The following is a 22,890-nucleotide window of genomic DNA, read 5'->3' as shown; positions in this document are numbered from 1 at the left end:
GTAGCCATGAAATTAAGAGACACTTACTCCTTGGAAAGAAAGTTATGACCAACCTTGACAACATATTAAAGAGCAGAGACATTACTTTGCCAACAAAAGTCTGTCTAGTCAAGGCTATAGTTTTTCCAGTGGTCATGTATGGATGTGAGAGTTGGACTAAAAAGAAAGCTGAGCACCGAAGAATTAATGTTTTTGAACTGTGGTGCTGGAGAAGACTCTTGAGAGTCCCTTGGACTGCAAGGAGATCCAACCAGTCCATCCTAAAGGAGATCAGTCCCGGGTGTTCATTGGAAGGACTGATGTTGAAGCTGAAACTCCAATATTTTGGCCACCTGATGCGAAGAGCTGACTCATTTGAAAAGACCCTGATGTTGGGAAAGATTGAAGGCAGGCGGAGAAGGGGATGACAGAGGATGAGATGGTTGGATGGCATCACCGACTTGATGGATGTGGGTTTGGGTGGACTCCGGGAGTCGGTGATGGACAGGGAGGCTTGGCGGGCTGCGGTACATGGGGTCACAAAGAGTCGGACACGACTGAGCAACTGAACTGAACTATAAAGTATTTGTGGGATTTGGAGATAAGCATACTCAATTCCTCCCACTCCAAGACTCCACTGACAGCATGGAACTTGTTTGCACTCGTAGATAACTGTCACCATTCCAGCAAACACAGAGATATTTGCTTTGGATCTTTATTAATTTTTTGTTCTCTAGAATTCAGGGTCACCTCTGGTTTCTAAGGCTTAGTGGATCTTATTTCACTGTTGATTATTTTTGCTCACTACCCTTTCCCCTTTCCATACTTACCCCATGCTCCCAAGTCAGATTCTAGAGCAGTGCTGTCCATTGGGACTTTCTTTGATTATCGAAATGTTCTATATCTGTTTATCCAATAGAGAAACCTTTAACCATATGTGACTATACATATGGTAGTGCAATTAACAAGCTACACTTTCATTTATATAATTTTAACTAACTTAAATGTTAATCACCACTTGTGGCTAGCACTTATAGTTTTGGACAGACAGATATTTCTAAAGAGTTAAAATTCAGGAGAGTTCCTGTTTCCCAAAGAGGAGACACTCTGCAAGCTCTTCATGATTACTGAGAAATGTGCCAGTGCAAATAATTCCCAAGGCAATGAGGGAATTTCTCCTCCTTGGAAAAAAATGGAATTTATATAAAGTGGGCCGAGTTTGATGTGCTTGAATATTATCAGTGTGCTAATTTGGCCTGAAAATGAAAATACTGCTTCTTGTAGCTCAGAGAGGTAATCTCAAAAGATCATCATTTCCCTAACAGTGTTCCAAAGGGTGCTGATTTCATAAAGTCTTCTTTGATGAGAAAATTCCATTGTCAAATAGGCTTGGCGAATTGGGAACACTTTTTTACCTCTCTTACAGATTCACAATGCACGTCATCACACAAAGGCTCTGGAAAATCCTACAGTAAATAACTCTGTAATACATCATTTGACTCAGTACTATTTCTTCAATGTCTTTAACCATGAAACTGTGTGTGAGTTTATGTGTGTGTGTGTGTGTGTAAAACATTAGTGTTCTGACACAGTAGAGAAATGTTAGGGTTATGAGTATGGACTTTGGGGGAATTCCCTGGTGGTTCAGTGGTAAGGACTCGGTGCTTTCACTGCCACAGCCCCTGTTAAGTCCCTGGTCAGGGAACTAAGATCCTGCAAGTTACCTGGTGCAGCCAAAAAAAAAAGAACGTGGACTTTTGGAAAAAGAGAGCTGGGTGAACAATGCCAGTTCTACCAATTACTACTAACTGTGTGACCTTAAGAAAGTCGTTTAACCTTTCTGACCTTCATTTCCTTCAGTTGAAAATTGGAAATAATATTTATATATAACAGGATGCATGTAGAGCATGTATACAATGCAAGCATGTATACAAAGAACACATCCCAGTTCCTGGGATCAACTGGTTCTTCCCCAGGTTATTTTCATTGTGACTTATGAACTTAAGTGACTGAAGGACTGAAGACTCCGCACCCCCAGGTGAAACATGCTATGAACTGGTAGAACACATGTCCTGCCTGGAAATATTTTTAAGTATGGTATTGGAAAGCTGGATGTGACAGTGGTCTTTTCTGCCTCCCTTTGTTCATCATTCACTAAGAATGTACACTCAGCATTGAATAGCTTCCTGCAATTTATTCTTAACAGAACAGCTAGAAGGACCCTTTCAAACCAGCAATGGAGCATTGCATTACTCTCTGGCTCCCCATCTCACTCAAACTAGAGCCTTCAACATGGCCTCCAAGCTCTCTAATATTATTTCCTACTCTTGCAAACAGACTACCCTCCTTTTCTTTGGACATCTCAGGAACAGGTGTCAATAACCTCAGGAACTTAGCATTTGCGGTGCCTTCAATAGGGTACCATCCCCTCCCCCCGCCCCAGCTATCTACACGGTTCCTTTCCTTCCATCTTTCTTAACCCTGCCAAAACTTGCAATCACCCCTACATACTCCAGCATACTCTACTCCTCTTCCTTGCTCTACATCTCTTGACTACACTTCTCATACGCCATGGTGTGTTTGTCAATATTTTGTTTCTTGTTTGTTTCCATCCAATAGAACATAAATGTCATGAGAGCAGAATTTTTTTGTCCCTTTCATCTCTGCCATAATTCAGTGCCTAGGACAATGCCTGGCACGTAGGAGTAGATGCTCAGTAAATGATTATCGAGTAAACACATGCAGAAACTGCCTACGTTGTGTTGCTACAGACTAAGTGCATTCCAGTTTTGGATGGCTTGTTGAAGCATGAAACACACAGTTACAGGATGGTCTCTGTAGTTTTTATTAGTGTTTTCTGGGACCCATCAAACAAACAAACAAAAAAAACCTGTATTTTGAAAAAAATAATTCTTTCATAAAACAGAAATAGTTTGAATTTAACACAGTTTCAAGGGCAAGGTTTCTGATTGTTTAAAAAAATAGCGGCAGTAGGGTTGCTTCCCCAAAAAAATGTCAACCCAGAAGCCAGATGGGAAGAAAAGCAAGAATTAGGCAGACAGTTACAGAAAGATTAATCCCAATTAAGCTGAACTCGTGAAGGCTTACACATTTCAGTGGTTTGCGACACCCAGTCTCAACATGTTTTTATTCAATGTTCTCTCTCTTATTCCAGAAATGGAATCCTGAGAAGCAATGCTGAGGCTAATTCAGCTCACGTACTTTCTTTCACACAGGAAGTAGCCATTCCATGGGCTCCTATGGAGTATCTCTTATACTCCATATAGTTAAACTCCTCCCAAAGATGGTTCCATGCTGTGCACACAGGTAGGCACTCAACAAACTTTTTTTTAACTATAGAAGAATAATATAATTGCCTTTCTCTCTTACTATTTTAACTTCTCCTATATTTTATACATTTGAAAAACAACACACTTGCAAAACTAAAATCTAACATGCATGACTAACCTTATCAAAAGATCCCTCAATATTTTTCAAAAAGAAAAAAAAAAATACAAACCAACCCCAAAATACTAAAACTTAGAACTGCTTTACACTTAAATAGAAATTTACATCATATAAACATTCATAATCTTCATCGTTTAAGACAGGTTCAAGGTTCATGACTGGGTTCTCGTATACCAGGTAATTCTCACAGTTCCCAGTGAGGTGACAGAATTCTCACACAACATAGGTTGATTTGCAGAACCAAATAACCTGTTTTGGTTTTATTTCAGCGCAGGGAGGAAGGCAAAGTCAAGAATCTCACAGTAAAATCTTCATCTGACAGTAAGTCCTTGAAGTTTTGGCTGTTGTGCTCTTCGTCCAGTAAAGAAACAATTGACATCACGGTTATGGATACGGGCTCCCAATCCAAGGAGTCTTCCAGAAGACATTTATTCATTAACTCATCATGTAGCTACTAAAGACTATCTCATGTAGGTATTGAAAAAACAGTATTGCTAAGGTGTCATCCCTGCCCTCACAGAGCTTACAGTCTATCAAGAGAAGAGTTTAAAAAAGAACAAGCACATTCCAAATAAAAACTCACTGCCCTGGTCTGTGCTGCTCAGAAAGCAACTTCCAGAAGTTGTAGGCACGTTGCTGGGAGTCAGGGCTTTGCTCGTTTCATCAAGTCAATTATCTAGAGGCCCCAGATGATCTGAATCTAGTAAAGTCTTAGCAATACATTTCCTTCCTCAGATTCCCATGCAAAAGTAAAATAAGAGCCCACGCCTTTAGTGTAAGAGGGGTTTAAGGAGGCCATGTGTAGTGATCATAGGAGTGTTGGCTCAGATGAGAGCTTCTCAAGTGAGAAGCTGGGAGTTGCCAAAAGGAGGGGGTTTCACCTGCTGCTGGCTTGTTGCTGAGATTTTGCTCTCCCTTGCAACATTGGGGTGGGAAAGATTCTGTTCACACCCCAAGTTGGCATGGCTTAATTACCTTGAGTTCTCCAAGTCATGAATAGCACATAGAAAATGCATCAAACTCAAGCCAAGGCAATAGAGAGATATGCTAAGAACTTAATACACCAACCTATTTAAGTAGGAACCAGGTGCCAAGAAACCGTCACTTTCAACAAATAACACAATCTGCTAATTATCTGCAGTGTTCCAGTCAGTACACCCCAGACTCACTACCTAGCAGGGGTTGCTCTTCAACAGAGAGGGTGAAGAAAGAGCCAAGACCAATTTGGAGGAACATGAGAAACTTACAGTTTTGAGGAAGGGAGAGCTCAGAGAATGATCCAGTCAGCTTAGATGATAAACAGGCCAAGCCAGAGGACAGCAGAGAGCAAATTAGCAGATGTCTCTTAATAACTACACACGGACATGCAAACATTCACATGTTTACATTAATTCAAATATCTGGAAGTTTAATTTCTTCTGTGGAAAGTATTGTCAGCTGCTGGGAAAGCCACAGTTCTACAGCCTTGCTTGGAGAGCAAGGTTTGTCTTTCTTGTGGGAATGTCTCAGATTTGTGCTGCTCATCCTCCTTCTAATGAGAGCCATTATGGCCAGTGACCTTGGAGCACAGTGAGATGAATGACCTTCTGAAGGTACAGCCGAGTTGTTTTTCTTTCTGTCTGGCCTGGTCACCTCCAGAGATACTAGTCAGCATTGCCAAAGTACAGATACTGAGGAAAGTCTCTAACACCTTCCTGAACTAGCTCCTGAACTGAGTTTTCTGTTTTTCTCTTCCATCCTTCCTTTCTTTAGTCTTTGTTTAACATTCCTCTAAATCCAAATCTAGGCAAGACAACATTCACTTTGGAATGAGTTAAAATGAGACAGTAAGGTTATCCAAAAGAGGAAAGATTATAAAAAACAATATCTGCAAATATATCTCCCTGGAACTAACCTCTATCTGTCTCCCTCTCTTCTGAGTTTCCTTCTACAATATAATTTTTTCTGTTTTGTCATTCTACTGAAAATGTGTTGTATTGTTAGCTCTTGTTTAAGTTATCTGATTCTAGCTCTCATCTAGGGTTCTGAAAAGAAGTCCTTCTAGCGATTTCAACCCACTGTCCCAAATTTTTTAAATGAAAAATAGGTTGACTTTAAAGTCTTCACTCCAGGGATTTTGCTGTTGTTGTTCTGAGAGCAAATCACCATCTTCATCTTGACAGGCTAAACCAGTGGTTCTCAGTCAAGGGCAATCCCCCCACCTACCCAACCTGGGGGACACTTGGCAACATCTAGAGATATTTTCGGTTGTCACAACTTTGACGACCACAGTGCTATTGGCTTATAGTAGGCAGAGGTCACAGATATGCTAAACATCTCAAAACACACACGACGGCCAAAATAATACACAACGAGGAAGAATTCAGCCCAAAATGTCAATTGTGCCAATTTTGAAACCACAGACAATGGGAACACAAGAGAAAACTCATCATCTCCTTTTCCCACTTATTTTTTAAGCAATTAATATAAAAATAACAAAGGCCAGACCTTCTCTTAAATAACCAAAAGCAAGCAGAGGTGGCAATTGAAGTTTTTCACCAATGAGTCGAGAAGGAGGAGGGAAGATAGACTTCACACCAGGTAAATCGTTCCTGAATGAGCATAAAACCCCCCGCACCATTATTCTTCTCTGATTTAAACAGGAAAGTTATGTGATTATGCAGTGATTACAGTCCACCCTGGACTGCGAAATCCTCAGTCTCCACTCACTCACTCCTGAAGGTCAAGGTAAACATCCCAAGCATCCTTCTGGTTCATCCCATCAATCTGAGACCCTGAAGTTCATCCTGGCGACCACATTCACCTCACGTGAGGAGGCCACGTGAATGCTTACATGTGGAGGACATGTCACCTTTTCCTAAATCATTTTGCATATAAAAACATTTAATGCCCACTGATTATTTTTCTTTCTCTTAGCAAGAAGCACAAGACTCTGTCCTTCTTGCAGCAGAAAAGAACTTCATAATAGAGTCAAAAACAAATCACAACCAGACACAGCGTCATATTTCACAGAAAACTGTGTACGTTTGTTCCCCATATAGGACATACCTCAAAAGTAACAAAATAATTTTATCAACTGTCATGTTCCTTCTTCCTGTTAGAAGTAGATGTATTTTTCCCCCTTGTGGTACATAAATATCAGAAAAAAAGTAGTCTTTGAAATATTTACGTCCGGGAACTTCATGGTTGGTGATCATTTGAGGGGGTGTTTAGCTTTGTGTTCGAAGGTGCCAGCAGCTTCAGTTTTCATTTTCCCTCCATCCACGTGCATTCTTGCCAAATTTATATACCAGTCTTCGTCCATCCACACGTTCCAGAATTTCTCTTTTGTAGTAATATCTGTAACAAAAGACATTGCGTAAGGGGCCTGGTCTAATTAAGACAGCTGGGGGAATAAATGGTCATGTGGCTTTATCATGTTTGGAGACGTGAAACTCCTAACCTCATGGCTCGGCTGAGTTTTTCGTAGGTCATGCTGCTGTTGTTTTTCTTTTTCCCCCATAGCTGGGCCACAGCCTCTGATTTCAAGAACCTGAAGATGCCCTCAGACCGGTCTTCCCACTTGATTAACCCTGGATTCTTGTCTGGGTTCAGCAGGATGTCGCGGATGAATTCCCATAAGTGAGTCCCTCGCGGATCTGAGGCCAAGTGGAAAAAAAGAGTTTATTCACAGCTTAAGTCACAGCAAAGAACAGCTGGAGGAAGCCTAGAGTTGAAACATCTTCCATCAAGTAAGAAATACTCAATACCTTGCTAACCCACCTATGACACCACATTACAGCATCCCCAGTATTAAGAATGAACTAGCACAGTTTTTAAATTTTACAAATCAGAAAGCTGAAGCATGGAGAAGTTAACTGACTTGACCAAGGTCACACAAGCAAATTAGTGGCAAAGCCAAGACAAAAGAATAGGTCTTACCTAAAGAACAGATTTGAGGTTGTCAAGGGGAAGGGGTTGGGGGGTTGATGGAGTGGGAGGTTGGGGTTAGCAGATATAAGCTGTTATAGATAAAATGAATAAACAACAAGGTCCTACTGCACGGCACAAGGAACTATATTCGATATCCTATATATAAACCACAATGTAAAAAATATTTTTAAAGAGGAAGCAGAGGGAGGGGAGATATATATATAACCGATTCCTGTTGATGTACAGCAGAGACCACCACAATATTATAAAGCAATAACCTCCAGTAAAAAAATAAATAAAATAATAAAAAGAATGTGTGTGTATATATGTATATGTATAACTGAAATACCTTGCTGTACAGCAGAAATTAACAGAACATTGTAAATCAATTTCAATAAAAAAACAAACTTAAAAAATCAATCCTAGATCACCTAGGCTAGTGGGAGTATCTTCAAAATATGGTTCACATTGCTGGGGATTCATTTCAACTTGTTATTTCCCAGGAGAACAATGCTCAACCACTTTTATTTATTAATAGAACGTCAACCAATTAGATAGCTGCAACCCAACAATTGTGTGTCAGCCAAATGCACAGGGTTCTAGAACTCTTAGGCCTAGAATATATTGTGGTGGGGTCTCACAGGGGTTGAGGGAGCCAATCTGAATATAAAACAGCAACTGTAATGACATTAGCAACCAAATTCAATTCTATCCCCATTGGATTTGTGACACACAACTCTCTCCCCAAGCCCCAATTAGAGAAGCTGTGTTCCTTCAGTCCTTCAGGATGACGTGGAGTAGCAGACAGCAAAGATGTCCAACCACTACAATTTCCAGATTATACCACCTCGATCTCTTTTCCCCACCAACTCCACATCTCTAATATTTCATACACTTTCATAAGATTTTATTATTGGGGGAAATATAGCTCCACAAAAAGCACTGCTGACGCTTAAGAATAAACAATATTTCTAGGAACAGTAACTCAACAAAAGAAAGACGCCAACATCCAGCAAAAGAATAAAAGAATACACCTCAGCTGTTTCTTCCCACCTTTCTCCTCATCCCACCCTTTTTCTTTTTTTCTGGAGAAAGGGAGATAGCCCACCCCATGCCTGCAAGAAGTTCCCATTCACAGAGGTCTCAGTGTTAGGACAAATAGAACAGTGAGGAGGACATATCCACTGAAACCTTACTTTGAGAAACCACTGCAGAGGGGGCTGCTTGGCCAGCAAGTGATGCCTGTCTTTTCACACCCCACCCAGCCTGAGGTGAAGAAACGCAGGCAGCAGGAAGAGGCAGTGTCTGCCTTAAAACTGGTGGCCTCCAGTAACACTCCACTTGAACGAAAGGAAGGGCCAGGAGGCAATGGAAAACCAGCCAACTTACTGTGCTTTTTGGTGTGGGGTTTTGTCGGGTGGTCTTGCTCCTTTTTCATATCAGGTGACTCTGCTAAAGAGAAAAAAACGAGAACGGCTTCATTTCCCTATTTCCTACGATTATCACCTTCATTCATCCATTCATTTCACCAGTATTTATTGAGTACCTTCTGCATGCCTGGCACTGTTCATGTAGTTGGTCATGACCAAAACAGAGCAGAGATGATAAGTGCTCCGGAGAAAAAATTTCAGGATAAGAAAAAATGGGTAGCCATGTGGGAATGGGAATAATTTGCAATTAAATATAAGACGGTCACAGAAGAACTGCTAAGGGGACCAGAAGGGTGTGAGGGAGACAGTGACACAGAGAACTTGTGGAAGAGCCTGCCACGCCTGAGAATAGTAGGTGCAAAGGCCCTGAGGTTGATGTGCACAGAATAGAAGGAAGCCAGTGTGACGTTCAGGTCACTAAAGCCTTATAGGATATTTTGAGGATTTTAGTTTTTATTCTGTGAGAGATAAGAAGCCATTGAAGGATTTATGTCATCAAACAGTTGTTTTTTTTTTTTTTAATGAAATACCAAAATGTAAACATTTAAAACAAAGAAGGATGACTTTTAAGCCAAAGGAGTGCCTTTTTTGGCATGCAAAGTTACATTTTAATCAGCCAGACAAAGGTGCCATTGACTGGCCTGAGCTCAGCACAGAGGGCCACAGTGGACTGTGGAAACACAAATTAGTTTAACAAATGACTCATTATGGTGACCCTTGAGATTATCAACAAGAGAAAATGACAGAGGCAAATTTGTGAAATAAAACTTGTTAAAAAGAAAACTAAATGACTTGCAGTGTGTGTGTCTGTGTGTATGCCTGTGTTTGTGTGTGCCTCTGTGTGTGTGTGTATTTATGTGTGTGTATTTATGTCAGTGTGCATGTCTAGTATCAGGAGAACTAAAGCAGATCTTACCAAAATAAATAAATAAATCCCACCATCAAAAATCTGCCAACTTGAATACAGAGTTGCTTGCTTGTAAGTGGCAGCCAATCTCGATAAGAAATTGGGCCAGTATACCACATCTCTTCTGTGGGCGTTACATCAGAGTTCCCTCACTTAGGGTTTGCTGACCCATGTGTGGCTTTCAAGAGCATTTTAATCAGGCCAACACTGCTGGCAAAGGAAGAGGATCCAAGCATTCGAGATTGTCAAGAGTGGTCCATTATTCAATAAGGTTTGAACACCATTAGCTCCTAATGAATATAGTAAAAACTAGCTCTTGTTTGTTTAGCACTTACTATGTACCAGGCACTGTGGTCAGTACTTTACATGAAGCACCTTATGTGATTCACACAATAACCCTATGAAGAAAGTACTAGCAGGATCCAAAGGTTTTACTCATAACCACTATTCTGTGCCATTTACAAAGATGGTGCCACATAACAGATTTCATAAATGCCTTTCCTGCCAAGAATCAGGTTCAGTTCTGCAACACTCTAGTCAGTGGGGAGAAGTCATTCCAATTTGATGATTCTGTATTTCCCAACGTGCATAGACGCGTTCACCTATCTGAGCACCCAGACTGTCACAACTCAGAGCTCCCAGCAGCTTGAAAGTCGCAGTGGGATGGATGAAAGAGTTTTAATAAGATCTGGTTAGAAGAGAAACCTCTTTTTCTGGTGGTTAAATGCGCCGCCACCCTCCACTCCCCCTCCACTCCCTCCCCACTACAACAATGTCAGCAGGAGGGTTTGCACCTGACTCAGATTTCTCTGAAACCTGGAAAAACAAATTCACAGAAAATGCAAGGAGACTCCACTCTCCCTCTCTGTAGGTTTCACAGTGAGGTTGCGACATCCCATCAGGATGTGACAATATTGCGACAGGTTGGCACCCACCCCGGTTTCCAAGTGATGCATCACTCTGACAGGGCCACGTTGTTCTGCAGACAAAGAGTGGCATTTACCCAGCAGGCCACAAGCAAAGCTTATTTTCAAATGGCATCCAGGAGTGGTGCAGGGCCATTATTTCAGAGCCAGGGTTGAAGTCAGAAAAACCCAAGTGTAAGTGTCTCTCAGCTTATTGGCCTCAATCCTTACTTAGGGGTTGCAAGCACATGTAATGCAAGAATCAATTACTTTGGGAGATTAAAGTACCTTTATGAATAAACTAGAAACCTTGGACTGTCTCCTCAGAAAAAGGCACATATGTGTGTGTACACTCATGAAATTCTGTAACAATTTCAGGAGTTTGTGGGTCATTTAGCTGTCCATGGAGTCCAGATTAAGAACCCCCAGACCAGCTACAGCAAGAGGAAATGTTCTCTTTAAGATGTCAACCATTTACCCAAGCTAGACTTCCATCCATCTTAAGGAAGAACCTCAGCCAAAAAAAAAAAAGCCCTCAATAAAAATGTGACCATCATTGTATGGAAGAATACACAGCCACAGGCAAAAAAACCTCAGATTTCTTCCAGCCTCTTCTTCCAGTCCCCAGTTTTGGGGGGTGGGGGCAAGCTGTAGAATCACCCACCTGCCTCAGCACTAAAATCTTTTGAACTGCTGCTGCTGCTGCTGCTAAGTCGCTTCAGTCGTGTCCGACTCTGTGCGACCCCATAGACGGCAGCCCACCAGGCTCCGCCATCCCTGGGATTCTCCAGGCAAGAACACTGGAGTGGGTTGCCATTTCCTTTGATCTGCAACTTCACCTTAATATGATGGCCTCTCCCCCGGCTCTTCCCCTGGCCCTCAAATAAAAGTCAGAACCTTTGAAGTTAGCCGTGTGGTTAAGTGACTCATCCTTATAAAATAATAGCTTGCTCTGAGGAAGTTGTCCAGCTTGGCTTTCTCCTGCTCTGCTTCCAGGCACCTCAGGCCAAGGTCCAGTCCTGACCGGGGCAGCACCAAGACAAGTTTATGAAGAGTTCCAGAGCATGACTTCAGCTAAGCTGCTTCTCAAGAAGCAAAGATTAGAAGTATTTGCATATGATTCAGCTGTGAGCCATTTCTTTATGGGATATACAAATTTCAGTGTTATAATAGACCATGCCACCCTCGCTCTAGGCTCAGCGAGTCGGTGAATAAACACATCAAGCCTGCGTTGGCATGATTGGCTTGAGGACTATCGGGCAAATCAGGAACACTGGCGGCAGCCATTTTATGAAATGAACAGATGACGGAGAAATCAAAACACAGCCCGCTTCCCCACCTGCGTTTATCAGCGAGGGCATCAGTTTATGTGTGGCCTCACCTCAGTGTGGCTTGTAACTTGCATTAAAACACACAAAGATACTTAACTGCCCTCCATTTCATGGGAGTTGGAAATCTGAAGACAGATGAATGACAGGTCTTCGGGGCAGGGTGGGGGGTGGAGGTTCGGGGGTCCTGGTCCCATTCAGTAGAGACTAAACTATTCTGAAAGGGATTGATCCTTCAGTTCAGTTCAGTCGCTCAGTCATGTCCGACTCTCTGCGACCCCATGAATCACAGCACGCCAGGCCTCCCTGTCCATCACCAACTCCCGGAGTTCACTCAAACTCATGTCCATAGAGTTGGTGATGCCATCCAGTCATCTCATTCTCTGTCATCCCCGTCTCCTCCCGCCCCCAACCTTTCCCAGCATCAGAGTCTTTTCCAGTGAGTCAACTCGTCGCATGAGGTGGCCAAAGTATTGCAGTTTCAGCTTTAGCATCAGTCCCTCCAATGAACACCCAGGACTGATCTCCTTTAGAATGGACTGGTTGGATCTCTTTTCAGTCCAAGAGACTCTCAAGGGTCTTCTCCAGCACCACAGTTCAAAAGCATCGATTCTTCGGCGATCAGCCTTCTTCATAATCCAACTCTCACATCCATACATGACCACGGGAAAAACCATAGACTTGATTAGACGGACGTTGGTTGGCAAAATAATGTCTCTGCTTTTTAATATACTATCTAGGTTGGTCATAACTTTCCTTCCAAGGAGTAAGCGTCTTTTAATTTCATGGCTGCAATCAGCATCTGCAGTGATTTTGGAGCCCAAAAAAATAAAGTCTGATACTGTTTCCACTGTTTTTCCATCTATTTCCCATGAAGTGATGGGACCAGATGCCATGATCTTCGTTTTCTGAATGTTGAGCTTCAAGCCAACCTTTTCACTCTCTTCTTTCACTTTTATCAAGAGGCTTTTGAGTTCCTCTTCACTTTCTGCCATAAGGGTGGTGTCATCTGCATATCTGAGGTTATTGCTATTTCTCCCTGCAATCTTGATTCCAGCTTGTGCTTCTTCCAGCCCAGCATTCCTCATGATGTACTCTGCATATAAGTTAAATAAGCAGGGTGACAATATACAGCCTTGACGTACTCCTTTTCCTATTTGGAACCAGTCTGTTGTTCCATGTCCAGTTCTGACTGTTGCTTCCTGACCTGCATACAGGTTTCTCAAGAGGCAGGTCAGGTGGTCTGGCAAGGCTGTAATTAACTATTCTACCTGGAGGGCTTGTTACCCCAAAGAATTTACCAGCCCAGACACTGAAGTGATTAACTGATCATTCTGATAGAGCTCCTGAATGGCTTATCTCTTTTTTCAGCCTGTGTTACAATTTCAGGATAGGAATCCAGGATAAAGAGATTAAGAATCAATGAAGGGGCTTCCCTGGCAGTTCAGTAGTTATGACTCGGTGCTTCCACTGCAGGGGGCGTGGTTTCAATCCCTTGTCAGGGAACTAAAATCCCCACATGCCCGATACCAGAAAAAAAGAAAGGAAATTTCTTCAACTGAATAAAAATGAAAATACAACATATTAAAAGAAATTTTTTTTTAAAGAATGAAGGGGTGTGAAGGAGACTGGATTTATAAAGCTCATTTTAAGAAGGACTATTCAAAAGTTGAACTCAGAAGGCAGTGAGTTCCCCGTTACCTCCACAGGATCTTCCCCACCCAGGGATTGAATTCATGTCTCCTCCACCTCCTGCATTGCAGGTGAATTCTTTATCCCTGAGCCACCAGGAAAGCCCACAAACATGAAAACAGACATTGGTCCCTATTGATTCTGAGATTCTAGCAGGTAAGACAGGATGCAAAAGAGAGCAGGGTCACCTGGCATGAGGGCAGCAGAGCTGAGGTTACTGCTTTTGGTTTCCCAGGTGCCTTGAGATCTAACCACCCCTGAGGCTTGGGAAGTAGTTGGTTCAATTTCTTCTTAGTTGGAATCTTCTGCCCTAAGCCAAAGACTCAGGACATGGGATGCAATACCTTAGGAAGTGTGGCAGGAAGTCAGAGGGTGACAAGGGTGGTTTCTTCAGCTCTGAAAACCTTAGTCTTAACTGAGTGGCAACAAAATTTTACCGATTGGCTCAATTCCCCTACAATGGCAAATCCACTGCAGAACGTTTCCCGTGTTTGATCCAGTTCCCTAATTTCAGCAAATATTTAGAGTGACTCATAATGCAATGGGCCACCGGGGGGAGGGGGAGTCAAAAAATGAATTGGGCTTTGCTCTTCACCTCAGTTCCAGAAGCGTTTACCCTGGCTCCCAGCCCTGTCTCATTCAAGGGGCTTGAACTGAACAAAACCTCAAACCGAAAGCTTTCGTTTTTTCAGTTCTCAAAAAACACTCAACAAAAGCCAAAAAAAAAAGAGAGAGAGAGAGAGAGAGAAGGGGTTGTTGTTTGATTCTTGCCTTTCACAAATACTCTTTTTTAATCCCAGTTCTGAAGCTGCCCCAAATTAAGCTCCAGGAAACATTAGAGTCACTTGCAACAGGTCTAAACTCTATTTTACAGAGCCAGACAGTCACAAGTTCGCAATAAGATCAAGAGTTGGCATGAAACCATCTCTTCACCTTCCCAGTGCGCTCGTTCCTACCAATGGACCTATTTGTAAATGGCTGAAGAGGAAAAATCTGAAAGCCCCTCTCCCAGACTCCCAACAGACCAACCCTCTCACTCAGTTTGACTTTGACTGAGTCATGGATAGCCTCCAGACACATCCAATCTTGAACACAACCAATATGAACATAACTCATAAAGTGCAGGTGGTCTGACTAATTAGAGAGTCCTGATGAGCCTTCAAGCACAGACTTTAAAACTGACCCATGATTCCCAAGGTTCTAGACGTTTTCAGCAGCTGCACCTTCAACCCAGAGACCATCTTCCCAAGTTTACTGGCCTCTGGATTCCACTGTGAGACATTCTTTTTCTAAAGCCAAAGACAGCTTGTTGAAAATTAAATATTCTCTCCTAATATACCCACTTATTAATAATTTAATCAGATAATTTCACAAAAGCAAATTTTGGTTGAAAAGAGAGTTTTTCTTGTCAAAAGAGAGTGATTTGGATTCACAGGAGGAAAGCACTTTTCCTAGAGGCATCTTTGCTGATCATTTTCAATAGATAAATATGGACTCAAAAGCAGTTCTTTTATAAACCTTTCCCAGACCTTCACTGGGAAGGTCTCCAACCTTTCCCAGACCTTCATTGGGAAGGTCTCCAGCAAAGCTGGAAATGTAGAGCATTGCTAATTCTCATTAATTCTCAGTAAGCACTTGTATGAGGTACACTCAGCCTTGGGTGTCAGGACAACTTACCAATGGGAAGGTGACCAGTGGCTGTCATGGAGATCTGGGCCCGGCAGAAAGTTTTGCTGTCCAGCAAATCTGTGGCAGTGAAAACGCAAGGGACATTAAGATCCCCCTCCTTACAACATAAAGTTTTGGCTTTTAGAAAAACAGAATCAGAATGTAAAGGGGGTCTTAAGCGTTGGGGAGTCAGTTACCTACTGTGCTACCATAGTTGGTGTCGTATAAATAGGTTTCCTCTTTCCAGGTGTTCATGATGGAAGGGTCTGCAAAGCACAGAAAATGGATATGTCAGCAGTCACCTTCCCCAGGTGGGGAGTTTGCCTTTTCTTACTCACTCTTCCTTATCAAAAAGGTGTGGGACAAGAGGCGGTTTTCAGAGAGAAGAGATCAGATGCTACTTCAGTCACATGCTGGTTTACAATAACGCTAGCCCAGTTTTTCTTCCAGTGCCCTGTGGGAGATGGACTTTGTTACAGCCTCCTCCAGCTGTTCTACACCTGTTGCAGTCTGAGGGACGTGAGAGCAGTTACAACAGTGGGATCCTATCCTAGACCAGTGCTTTCCTGGGGATGTTTCCAGTCTGCACTTGGGGGTGGGGGAGTTCAGGGGCCTGGCATTGTCATACATTCTACTGTACTGTTACCAGAATACTTTTCAGTTCAGTTCAGTTCAGTCGCTCAGTCGTGTTCGACTCTCTGCGACCCCCAAAAATGGTAAGGACAAATAATTTCACAGTGAATGAGCATCTTTTCCTAGTAAATCTTCCTGGGAGAATTAATTATGTTTCTTTCATTAAAAGTCTGCTCAGTCTTATCATAGAATCTTTATTGCTAAAATCCAGAGTGAAACTCTTAAGTTGGATGACAGCTCCCTCCCTCCAGGACATCTCCAATAGTCTTAAGAGGTGGACATAAAATTTTCAAAATAAAACTGAAGAGAAGAAGTGGAGATTGTAACTGACTCGAATAAACAGCTTTTAAGAGTAGAACCTCATTAGAATAGATAAAGAAGATGTAGTACATATATACAATGCAATATTGCTCAGTCATTAAAAAAAAATGAAATAGTGCCACTTGCAGTAACACAGATGGTCCTAAAGAGTGTCCTAAAGAGTGAAGTCAGTCAGTCAGAGAAGGAGAAATATCATATGACATTATATGTGGAATCTGAAATGAGCTTACAAAACAGAAAGAGACTCACAAACTTAGAAAATGAACTTATGGTTGCCAGGAGTGGATGGGATAGTTAGAGAGTCTGGGATGGTCATGAACACATTGCTATATTTAAAATGGATAGTTAACAAGGACTTATTGTACAGCACATGGAACTCTGCTCAGTGTTATGTTGCAGCCTGGATGGGAATAGGGTCTGGGAGAGAAGGGACACATGTATATGTATGGCTGAGTCCCTTCGCTGTCCACCTGAAACTATCACATTGTTCATCGGCTATATCCCAATACCAAATAAAAAGTTAAAAAAAAAAAGAGTAGGGCTTCATTGCCTCATCTTAGAAAAGAAGTTCTTTCTTTCTTCAGAGTGCTGGGTAAGCACATCTCTTGACTCTTTAGATTTCAGACTCAAAGGAAACTCCCCTCCACCTACCCCAAAAGCAGCCCAACTCCTCCACACCCCCCACATCTGGGCTGATCTCCAACAGAAGATCTCTTTTTTTTCCTGGCTGGCCAAGAGCTGAGCGTTCTGGCAGGAGCTGTCACCTCATCCCCACCAGGAACTTCCTGCTCTCCCCTCCTCACAGATGGAGATGCCCTCGGCTCCCTCCTGCCCAGCATCTGAATTTCAGGGCTGGGGTGGTAAGCCACTGGCCGAGTTTCATTTTGTTTTTATAGCATAAACAGTATAAAATCTGACTCACTGGCTAAGCCCTCTTGTTTACGACATAGGGATTTAGCTGGTATTTGAACTAATAGCTACGTGCTTGGGCACCCCAAGCCCAATCTCTTGGGGTTACACCCTCTCTCCTCGTTGGGTTACCTCGTACACCTGTTGTTGTCTCTGAAAACAAACTGAACCAAAAGAGGTTTGGGGGTGTTGGCCCCTGTGTGAGCCTTCTCTCCCCTCCTCCCAGGGTGGACCTTCTTCCCCACCCTTCAGCTCAGCTTTCCTGAACTGGCAACACAAGAATGTCTGGATGGTCATGGAGGAATTGTCAAGTACTTGGGACCTCTCTGGTACCACCTCCTGGCTCTTCCACGGGGGCTATCTGTCTGGTCAAAAGTGGCGGTGAGGGGGCACCATCCTCTTGGCCAAGTTCTGTTCCTGCCTCTAAGGCAGTCAAGCCCACAAAGTACAAACCATCTGGGTAACTCAACCCCTGGTCTCGGGGCGGGGTGGGGGGGTGGCAGCGGATGGGGAGGGCAGGGCTGGAAACTAATTAACATGCTTAGCAGCTATTGTTTTTTCTTTAATAATGGTAGACCAGCCCCCTTATACAAGAGTAAATAACTGCATGGGGCCAGTTTCTGCCCCTAGTGACTCACAAATCACCCCAGGTCAAATTCTGTCCTTGGTGACTGGCACGCAAGCCTCAGGGAGGACTATGGCAGACTCCGTGGTTGGCCCACATGGCCCGCATTCTCGCTGATGGCATGGGGAGAGACCCTGGAGCGGGAGCAGTTCCTGTGGACTTGGGGCGACTTGCAGAGTTCTCCCTAGACTAAGAAGTCATAAAAGGGCAATATGCCAGGAAACTCTGATTGATACCAGGCTCTGGGGCACAACTTCTGGAGGCAGTTACTGTTCTCTGCAGGTCCCCTTGGGGGGGGAGGGGGGGAGACAGAGAGTCCCCAGCAGAGAGAGTTCAGGAGAGAGGAAGAAGGGTGGCTCTGGGACCGCAGACTCTACTCGAAGCTCAGAACAGCAGCCTTTGTCTGAAAGTGCTCTGAAGGCAGGAGTTGGCTCCACAGCTGCTTTGGATATCTTTACAGAAACTCCAAGGTCCCCAGTCTTTCCCCAAGTCCAGTCTCTTGGGGTAACGCCTTCTCTCCTCGTTGGGTCACCTCGTACAACTGTTGTCTGTTGTAGAGTAACTGACACCTAGTCTGGTGCTTCCTCCTCTTTATGAAACACACTCCCTCCAAGGGAGAAGGGGGAGAGGGGACACTGACACTTCCTCGTCTCTCCTCTTGCTTCTCCTGACTTGGCCAAATCCCACCCCCCTGACTCTTCAGTGAGGAGGATGCCCGCTTAGACTCTGCATTTTTCTGGGCTCCTGGATCAGAGCCTGGATGCTCCCCTGACCAACCACAGGAAGCAGAGATTTGTGGGAGGAATTAGGCTCACCACCAGTCTAGAAATCAGAAACAGTTGGCAGTCATGGTCCCAAGGACAAGGAATGAGATTCGTGGCAGGGTGGGTGGCCCATTGGAGACAGCCAGGGAAGAGGCATCCCTGGATCTCCTGCCAAAACACCGGCTCCATGCTGCTCCCACACTCTCCCTTACACTCCCTCCCAACTTCTCTTCCCCAGGCTTTTGCTTCCCAAGTAGGCTCCCTTCATCCACCACAACTCACCGGTTTGTTCAGTTTTGACAATGACATTGTGCGTGGACTGGAACAGGTCACTGCTGCACTGGCCTGTGAAGGGCAGATTGGGAAAGTCAGAGCGGGCCCACACGGACCCAAAATGTGTTGCTTGGCTAAGGACAAAGCTGGCTTCATGGAAGAGTTTCTGCTAAGCCCACTGTCTGCTCATTATCCTTGGCTTCTGAGAGGGGGCTTTCCTCTCTGCATCTGTAATCTCAGGCCTGGGGTCCTTGGCCCAGAAAATCAGTAGCTGGGGCACACACCTCAGATGGAATTATTTGGCCTTGCAAAGAGAAGACACCCAGTATAAGGGAACTAGAACTTTAGATGTTAGAAGACCAGTGTCTCCACTAACAGCTGCAAGTCACTTCAGCTTTCTCAGTCTTGGTTTCCTCAACTGTAAATTTAGGGGATTAAACTAGATAAAGTCATTCCGTTCCGTTCCGTTCCGTCGCTCAGTCGTGTCCGACACTTTGCGACCCCGTGGACTGTCGCCTACCAGGCTTCTCCGTCCATGGGATTCTCCAGGCAAGAATACTGGAGTGGGTTACCGTTTCCTTCTCCAGGGGATCTTCCCAACCCAGGGATCGAACCCAGGTCTCCCGCATTGGAGGCAGATGCTTTAACCTCTGAGCCACCAGGGAAGCCCTTAGATGGCCTCTAAGGTGCTTTTCCACACTAAGATCTGACACAAAATGCAAACAAAAACACAAAGCCATCTTAATTCTTTTTTGATCTTAAATGTAACCCCTTTGGTTAGATCCAATCTGTGAGATACGTCTGGGTACCTGCAGTGATTCTTCTCTTATGTATGCCTTACAGCTTCTCTTCAGGTGTTTCATATATAAAAGCACCTGCATGCATGTGTGCAAGGTAGCTTCAGATGTGTCCAGCCCTATGGATTGTAGCCCACCAGGCTCCTCTGTCCATGGGATTCTCCAGGCAAGAATACTGGAGTGGGTTGCCATTTCCTCCTCCAGGGGATCTTCCTGATGCCAGGATAGAACCCGTGTCTCTAATATCTCCTGCATTGGCAAGAGGGTTCTTTACCACTAGCACCACTTGGAAAGCCCCATTACAGCACATATATACATGTAAATTCATTTTGTATGTTTGTCCTCCCCAGCCAGATTACAAATATCTCAGGAGCCGAGGTCACGCTTTAACATCTCTGACCTTCAGTTTTCCCAGAGGAAAACTTCCCCTATCAAATGGGTGCGATGTTTATTTTCTCATAAGGTCACCAAATGGATTCATTCACTTGGAGTCCTTGTATAAATAAATACTCAATAAATATAAGTTAGTAGAATGTCTACAAAAATGCAAATGACAAAAACAAGGTGAGAAATCTGGCCAGGAGGCAGTCAGAGGCACCCGCAGTGTGCAGTGGGGCCAGACAAGTCATGGAAGGCCAAAGAAGGAAGGCCAGAGCTGGGAAGTCCAGGGTGACCACATCCCCTCCCACGCCTCCCTGTCGTAAGCGTCAATCAGAGCAAAGCTTTAAAGGAGTGGATTTAATTGGAGGTGGGCAGGTAAATATTTTTAATTCTTCAAGTATAAGTCTGCTCTTTCTGAAGACTCCTGGACGTTATTTTTAGAGCCTTGTTTGGTTTGGTTCTAGTAAAAGAAAAATGAGCAACCACCTCTGAGGTGGGCGGGAAGCAGGGAGTGCCCCGGAGCTGAATGAGGTCATCTCAAACGGCCACCACTGCTGCCAACTCAGTGGCCAGACATTGGGTCTCTTCAGTGTTGATGGCAGCTGTTGGGATCTAAATCTGGCCCATAGCCCTGGAGCTCATGCTTCCCACAGCCCCAGCTCCACGTCCAAACACAGGTTCTGCTTGGATAGACGTGCCCGTTCCAAAGTAGACAGGCCAGCCCACTATTCATACATATCACTGCTTCCCAAAAGGGTTCTGAGAGAAGCTAGCTTTTTAAATAACCATTATCAGAAGAACTTTAGGCCGGTGTCAAGGGCATTTTGCAAGATAGTTGTCTCCCCTACCAAACCTTCCAAGCCAGTGTAGCATGCATGCATGTGTGAAGCAACCATCACTGATGGATAGCCTTTGAATGCTTCCTGTCTATGCGCTGGGTGAGGCGTCAGAAGAGACATCTGGGGCTCTAGGATAGCCCCAAACCCAGAAGTCACTGCAGAAACATCCCAAACCTGTCCAGACCATTAGTTCTAACCCTTTTTTCATTTAGGACCTTTTAAGAATCTGTTGTAATAACATAAGCTTCTCTCCTCCCCCGAAACAAACTAGATCTAATTTCACCTATTTTTTTTTTACCATACTTATGTCCCATTGTAAGAACCTAAGTATAGAAATAGTTTTTAAGATAGCCATGGTGATCTTAACCAGCAAGTGATTGTGAATGAAACAATCAAACCCCATTTGTAAGAGAAAGAAGTGGTTTTCTGAGAGCACCAAGTATTCTGTGAATACCCAGCTAACCCTTGTCTCCTTGGAAATTAACCATAAGGAGAGAATTACATTACCCTAGATTTGTATAGGATTTGGCACACCTTGTACCCTAGGCTTAAAGCCTGTCCCCTCTCACCTCCCTGCTACTTCCTTGTCTTGGGAAACAGTCATTTGGAGGTAAGACCATCCTCAGATGTCCCTAAACAGGAACCCTGCCAGTCGTGGAGTCTCTGCCCTTCCCAGCTGGCTCCCAGCAGGGTAGAGAGAGTGAAAGAGAGTCACCATTCCACTTGAGATGCTGCAGGTTGCTGTAAAGGAGCTGCCCCGCCGTCCCCGCCGCGCGGGTGAACTCCTGCAGACTCATGCTGCAGAGGTGCTCGCCGTTGATATCGAACTCCTGGAAAGGGATGCAGCTGGCGTCCAGCTGGTTGGTGTCCAGGAGATGCTGGAGCCACTCCCACACCTGGTACTTGGTCCAGTACTGAGGGTGGATTTCATGCCACTGGCCTCCAAAAAACCCACTGGAAACTGCAAAAGAGGAGGCAGCCCTGTGAGTGACCTGTGTTTGTTTCTGAGCATGATCCCAGACAGGGAGGTGCACCGCCAGAAGTCACAGGGATCGCAGCCGAGGTGTGCATGCATCAGCAGAGGTTGGATGGGCTTTGGAGAGGAGGCTCTGGGAAATGCAATTCCTTCCCTAGTTGTGGTGGGAGCCAGTCATTCAGCCTCCCTACATCTTCCTGTTGTTCCTCGTATACTTACCCCTGGGCTCTGGATAAGGACATAAGACTTGAAACGCTCTGAGATCATGAGCTTCTTCCCCATCTCCCACAAAGGACCATGAAAGCTAATGCACTGCTACAGTTTCAGCAACGTATTGGCTTCCTGCCCACACCCACATAGTTCGCGTGGCTTTTTTCCCTCTCTATCTCACACACCTATATACACACACACCCCCCCCAATTCAGGCCATTTTCAGCCAGAAGCCTGAGACTCGGGCTCTCTTCCTTACGATGCCTTTGTTTCTCCCCGGAGTGGTCCAGATGATTCATCTGCTCATGTGCTGCTGTCCCCCCTCCCAGTACTGGTTGTTACAACCACTGTGATGTCACTTCCCTACCCAGTTACCTTCAGCACCTTCCCTTTATCTGCTGAAATTAGGTCCCAAACTTCCAAGCCAAGTATTGAGGCTCTTCACTATTCCTCAAGTGACCTTTTGCCTCTTTTCTGTATAGTCCTTGAGGCCAGTTTGAGGTCTACCTATGGCTCCCTGTTGCATTCCTGCCCAACTCACTGACTCCGACCACCCATAAAGCCATCACAGACCCCTCAACCGACTGCTGAAGGCTGCTGTCTCTAAATCTCCGGGAAACAAACTTCCCATTTCTCCTCGTGACTTCTGTCCTGTTTCGCCTTTCTTGATGGGTCTTTACAGTCCTATTCTTTTTTGTAAATTGTATGCTCAATCTACCCATCCTTGTATTCATCTTACCCATCCTTGAATCTCCCATAAAATCTACTTAGAGATTTTGCCATTATCGGTACTTTCTCCCTATTTCTTCAGTAAATTTATTGCTGACGAAGAAATAACATTGGAACCTGGAAGAGCCTGTGAGATCCATTCAC

At 44.1% G+C, this 22,890-nt stretch overlaps 1 protein-coding gene across 4 annotated transcripts in view; it reads right to left on the bottom strand.

The window, feature by feature from the left end:
* Positions 1-2,808: 2,808 nt before the first annotated feature.
* EHF (ETS homologous factor) overlaps positions 2,809-22,890 on the bottom strand; it is a 45,143-nt gene continuing 25,061 nt past the window's right edge. For all 4 annotated transcript variants that reach the window (XM_055423825.2, XM_055423826.2, XM_088843239.1 and 1 more), the window contains 7 exons: positions 21,547-21,792; positions 18,824-18,886; positions 15,487-15,555; positions 15,299-15,367; positions 8,749-8,811; positions 6,890-7,085; positions 2,809-6,786 (listed from right to left, as the gene is read on the bottom strand). In XM_055423825.2, the coding sequence (XP_055279800.1) occupies positions 6,687-6,786; positions 6,890-7,085; positions 8,749-8,811; positions 15,299-15,367; positions 15,487-15,555; positions 18,824-18,886; positions 21,547-21,792 (806 nt within the window). In that variant the 3' untranslated portion in view covers positions 2,809-6,686. The remainder of the gene's footprint in view (positions 6,787-6,889; positions 7,086-8,748; positions 8,812-15,298; positions 15,368-15,486; positions 15,556-18,823; positions 18,887-21,546; positions 21,793-22,890) is intronic.

The sequence above is a fragment of the Moschus berezovskii genome, chromosome 14 (genome assembly GCF_049115385.1).
Source record: "Moschus berezovskii isolate FMDL1 chromosome 14, NW_MosBer_1.0, whole genome shotgun sequence".
Classification (NCBI taxonomy): domain Eukaryota; kingdom Metazoa; phylum Chordata; class Mammalia; order Artiodactyla; family Moschidae; genus Moschus; species Moschus berezovskii.
This window is presented reverse-complemented; position numbering and strand designations above follow the sequence as displayed.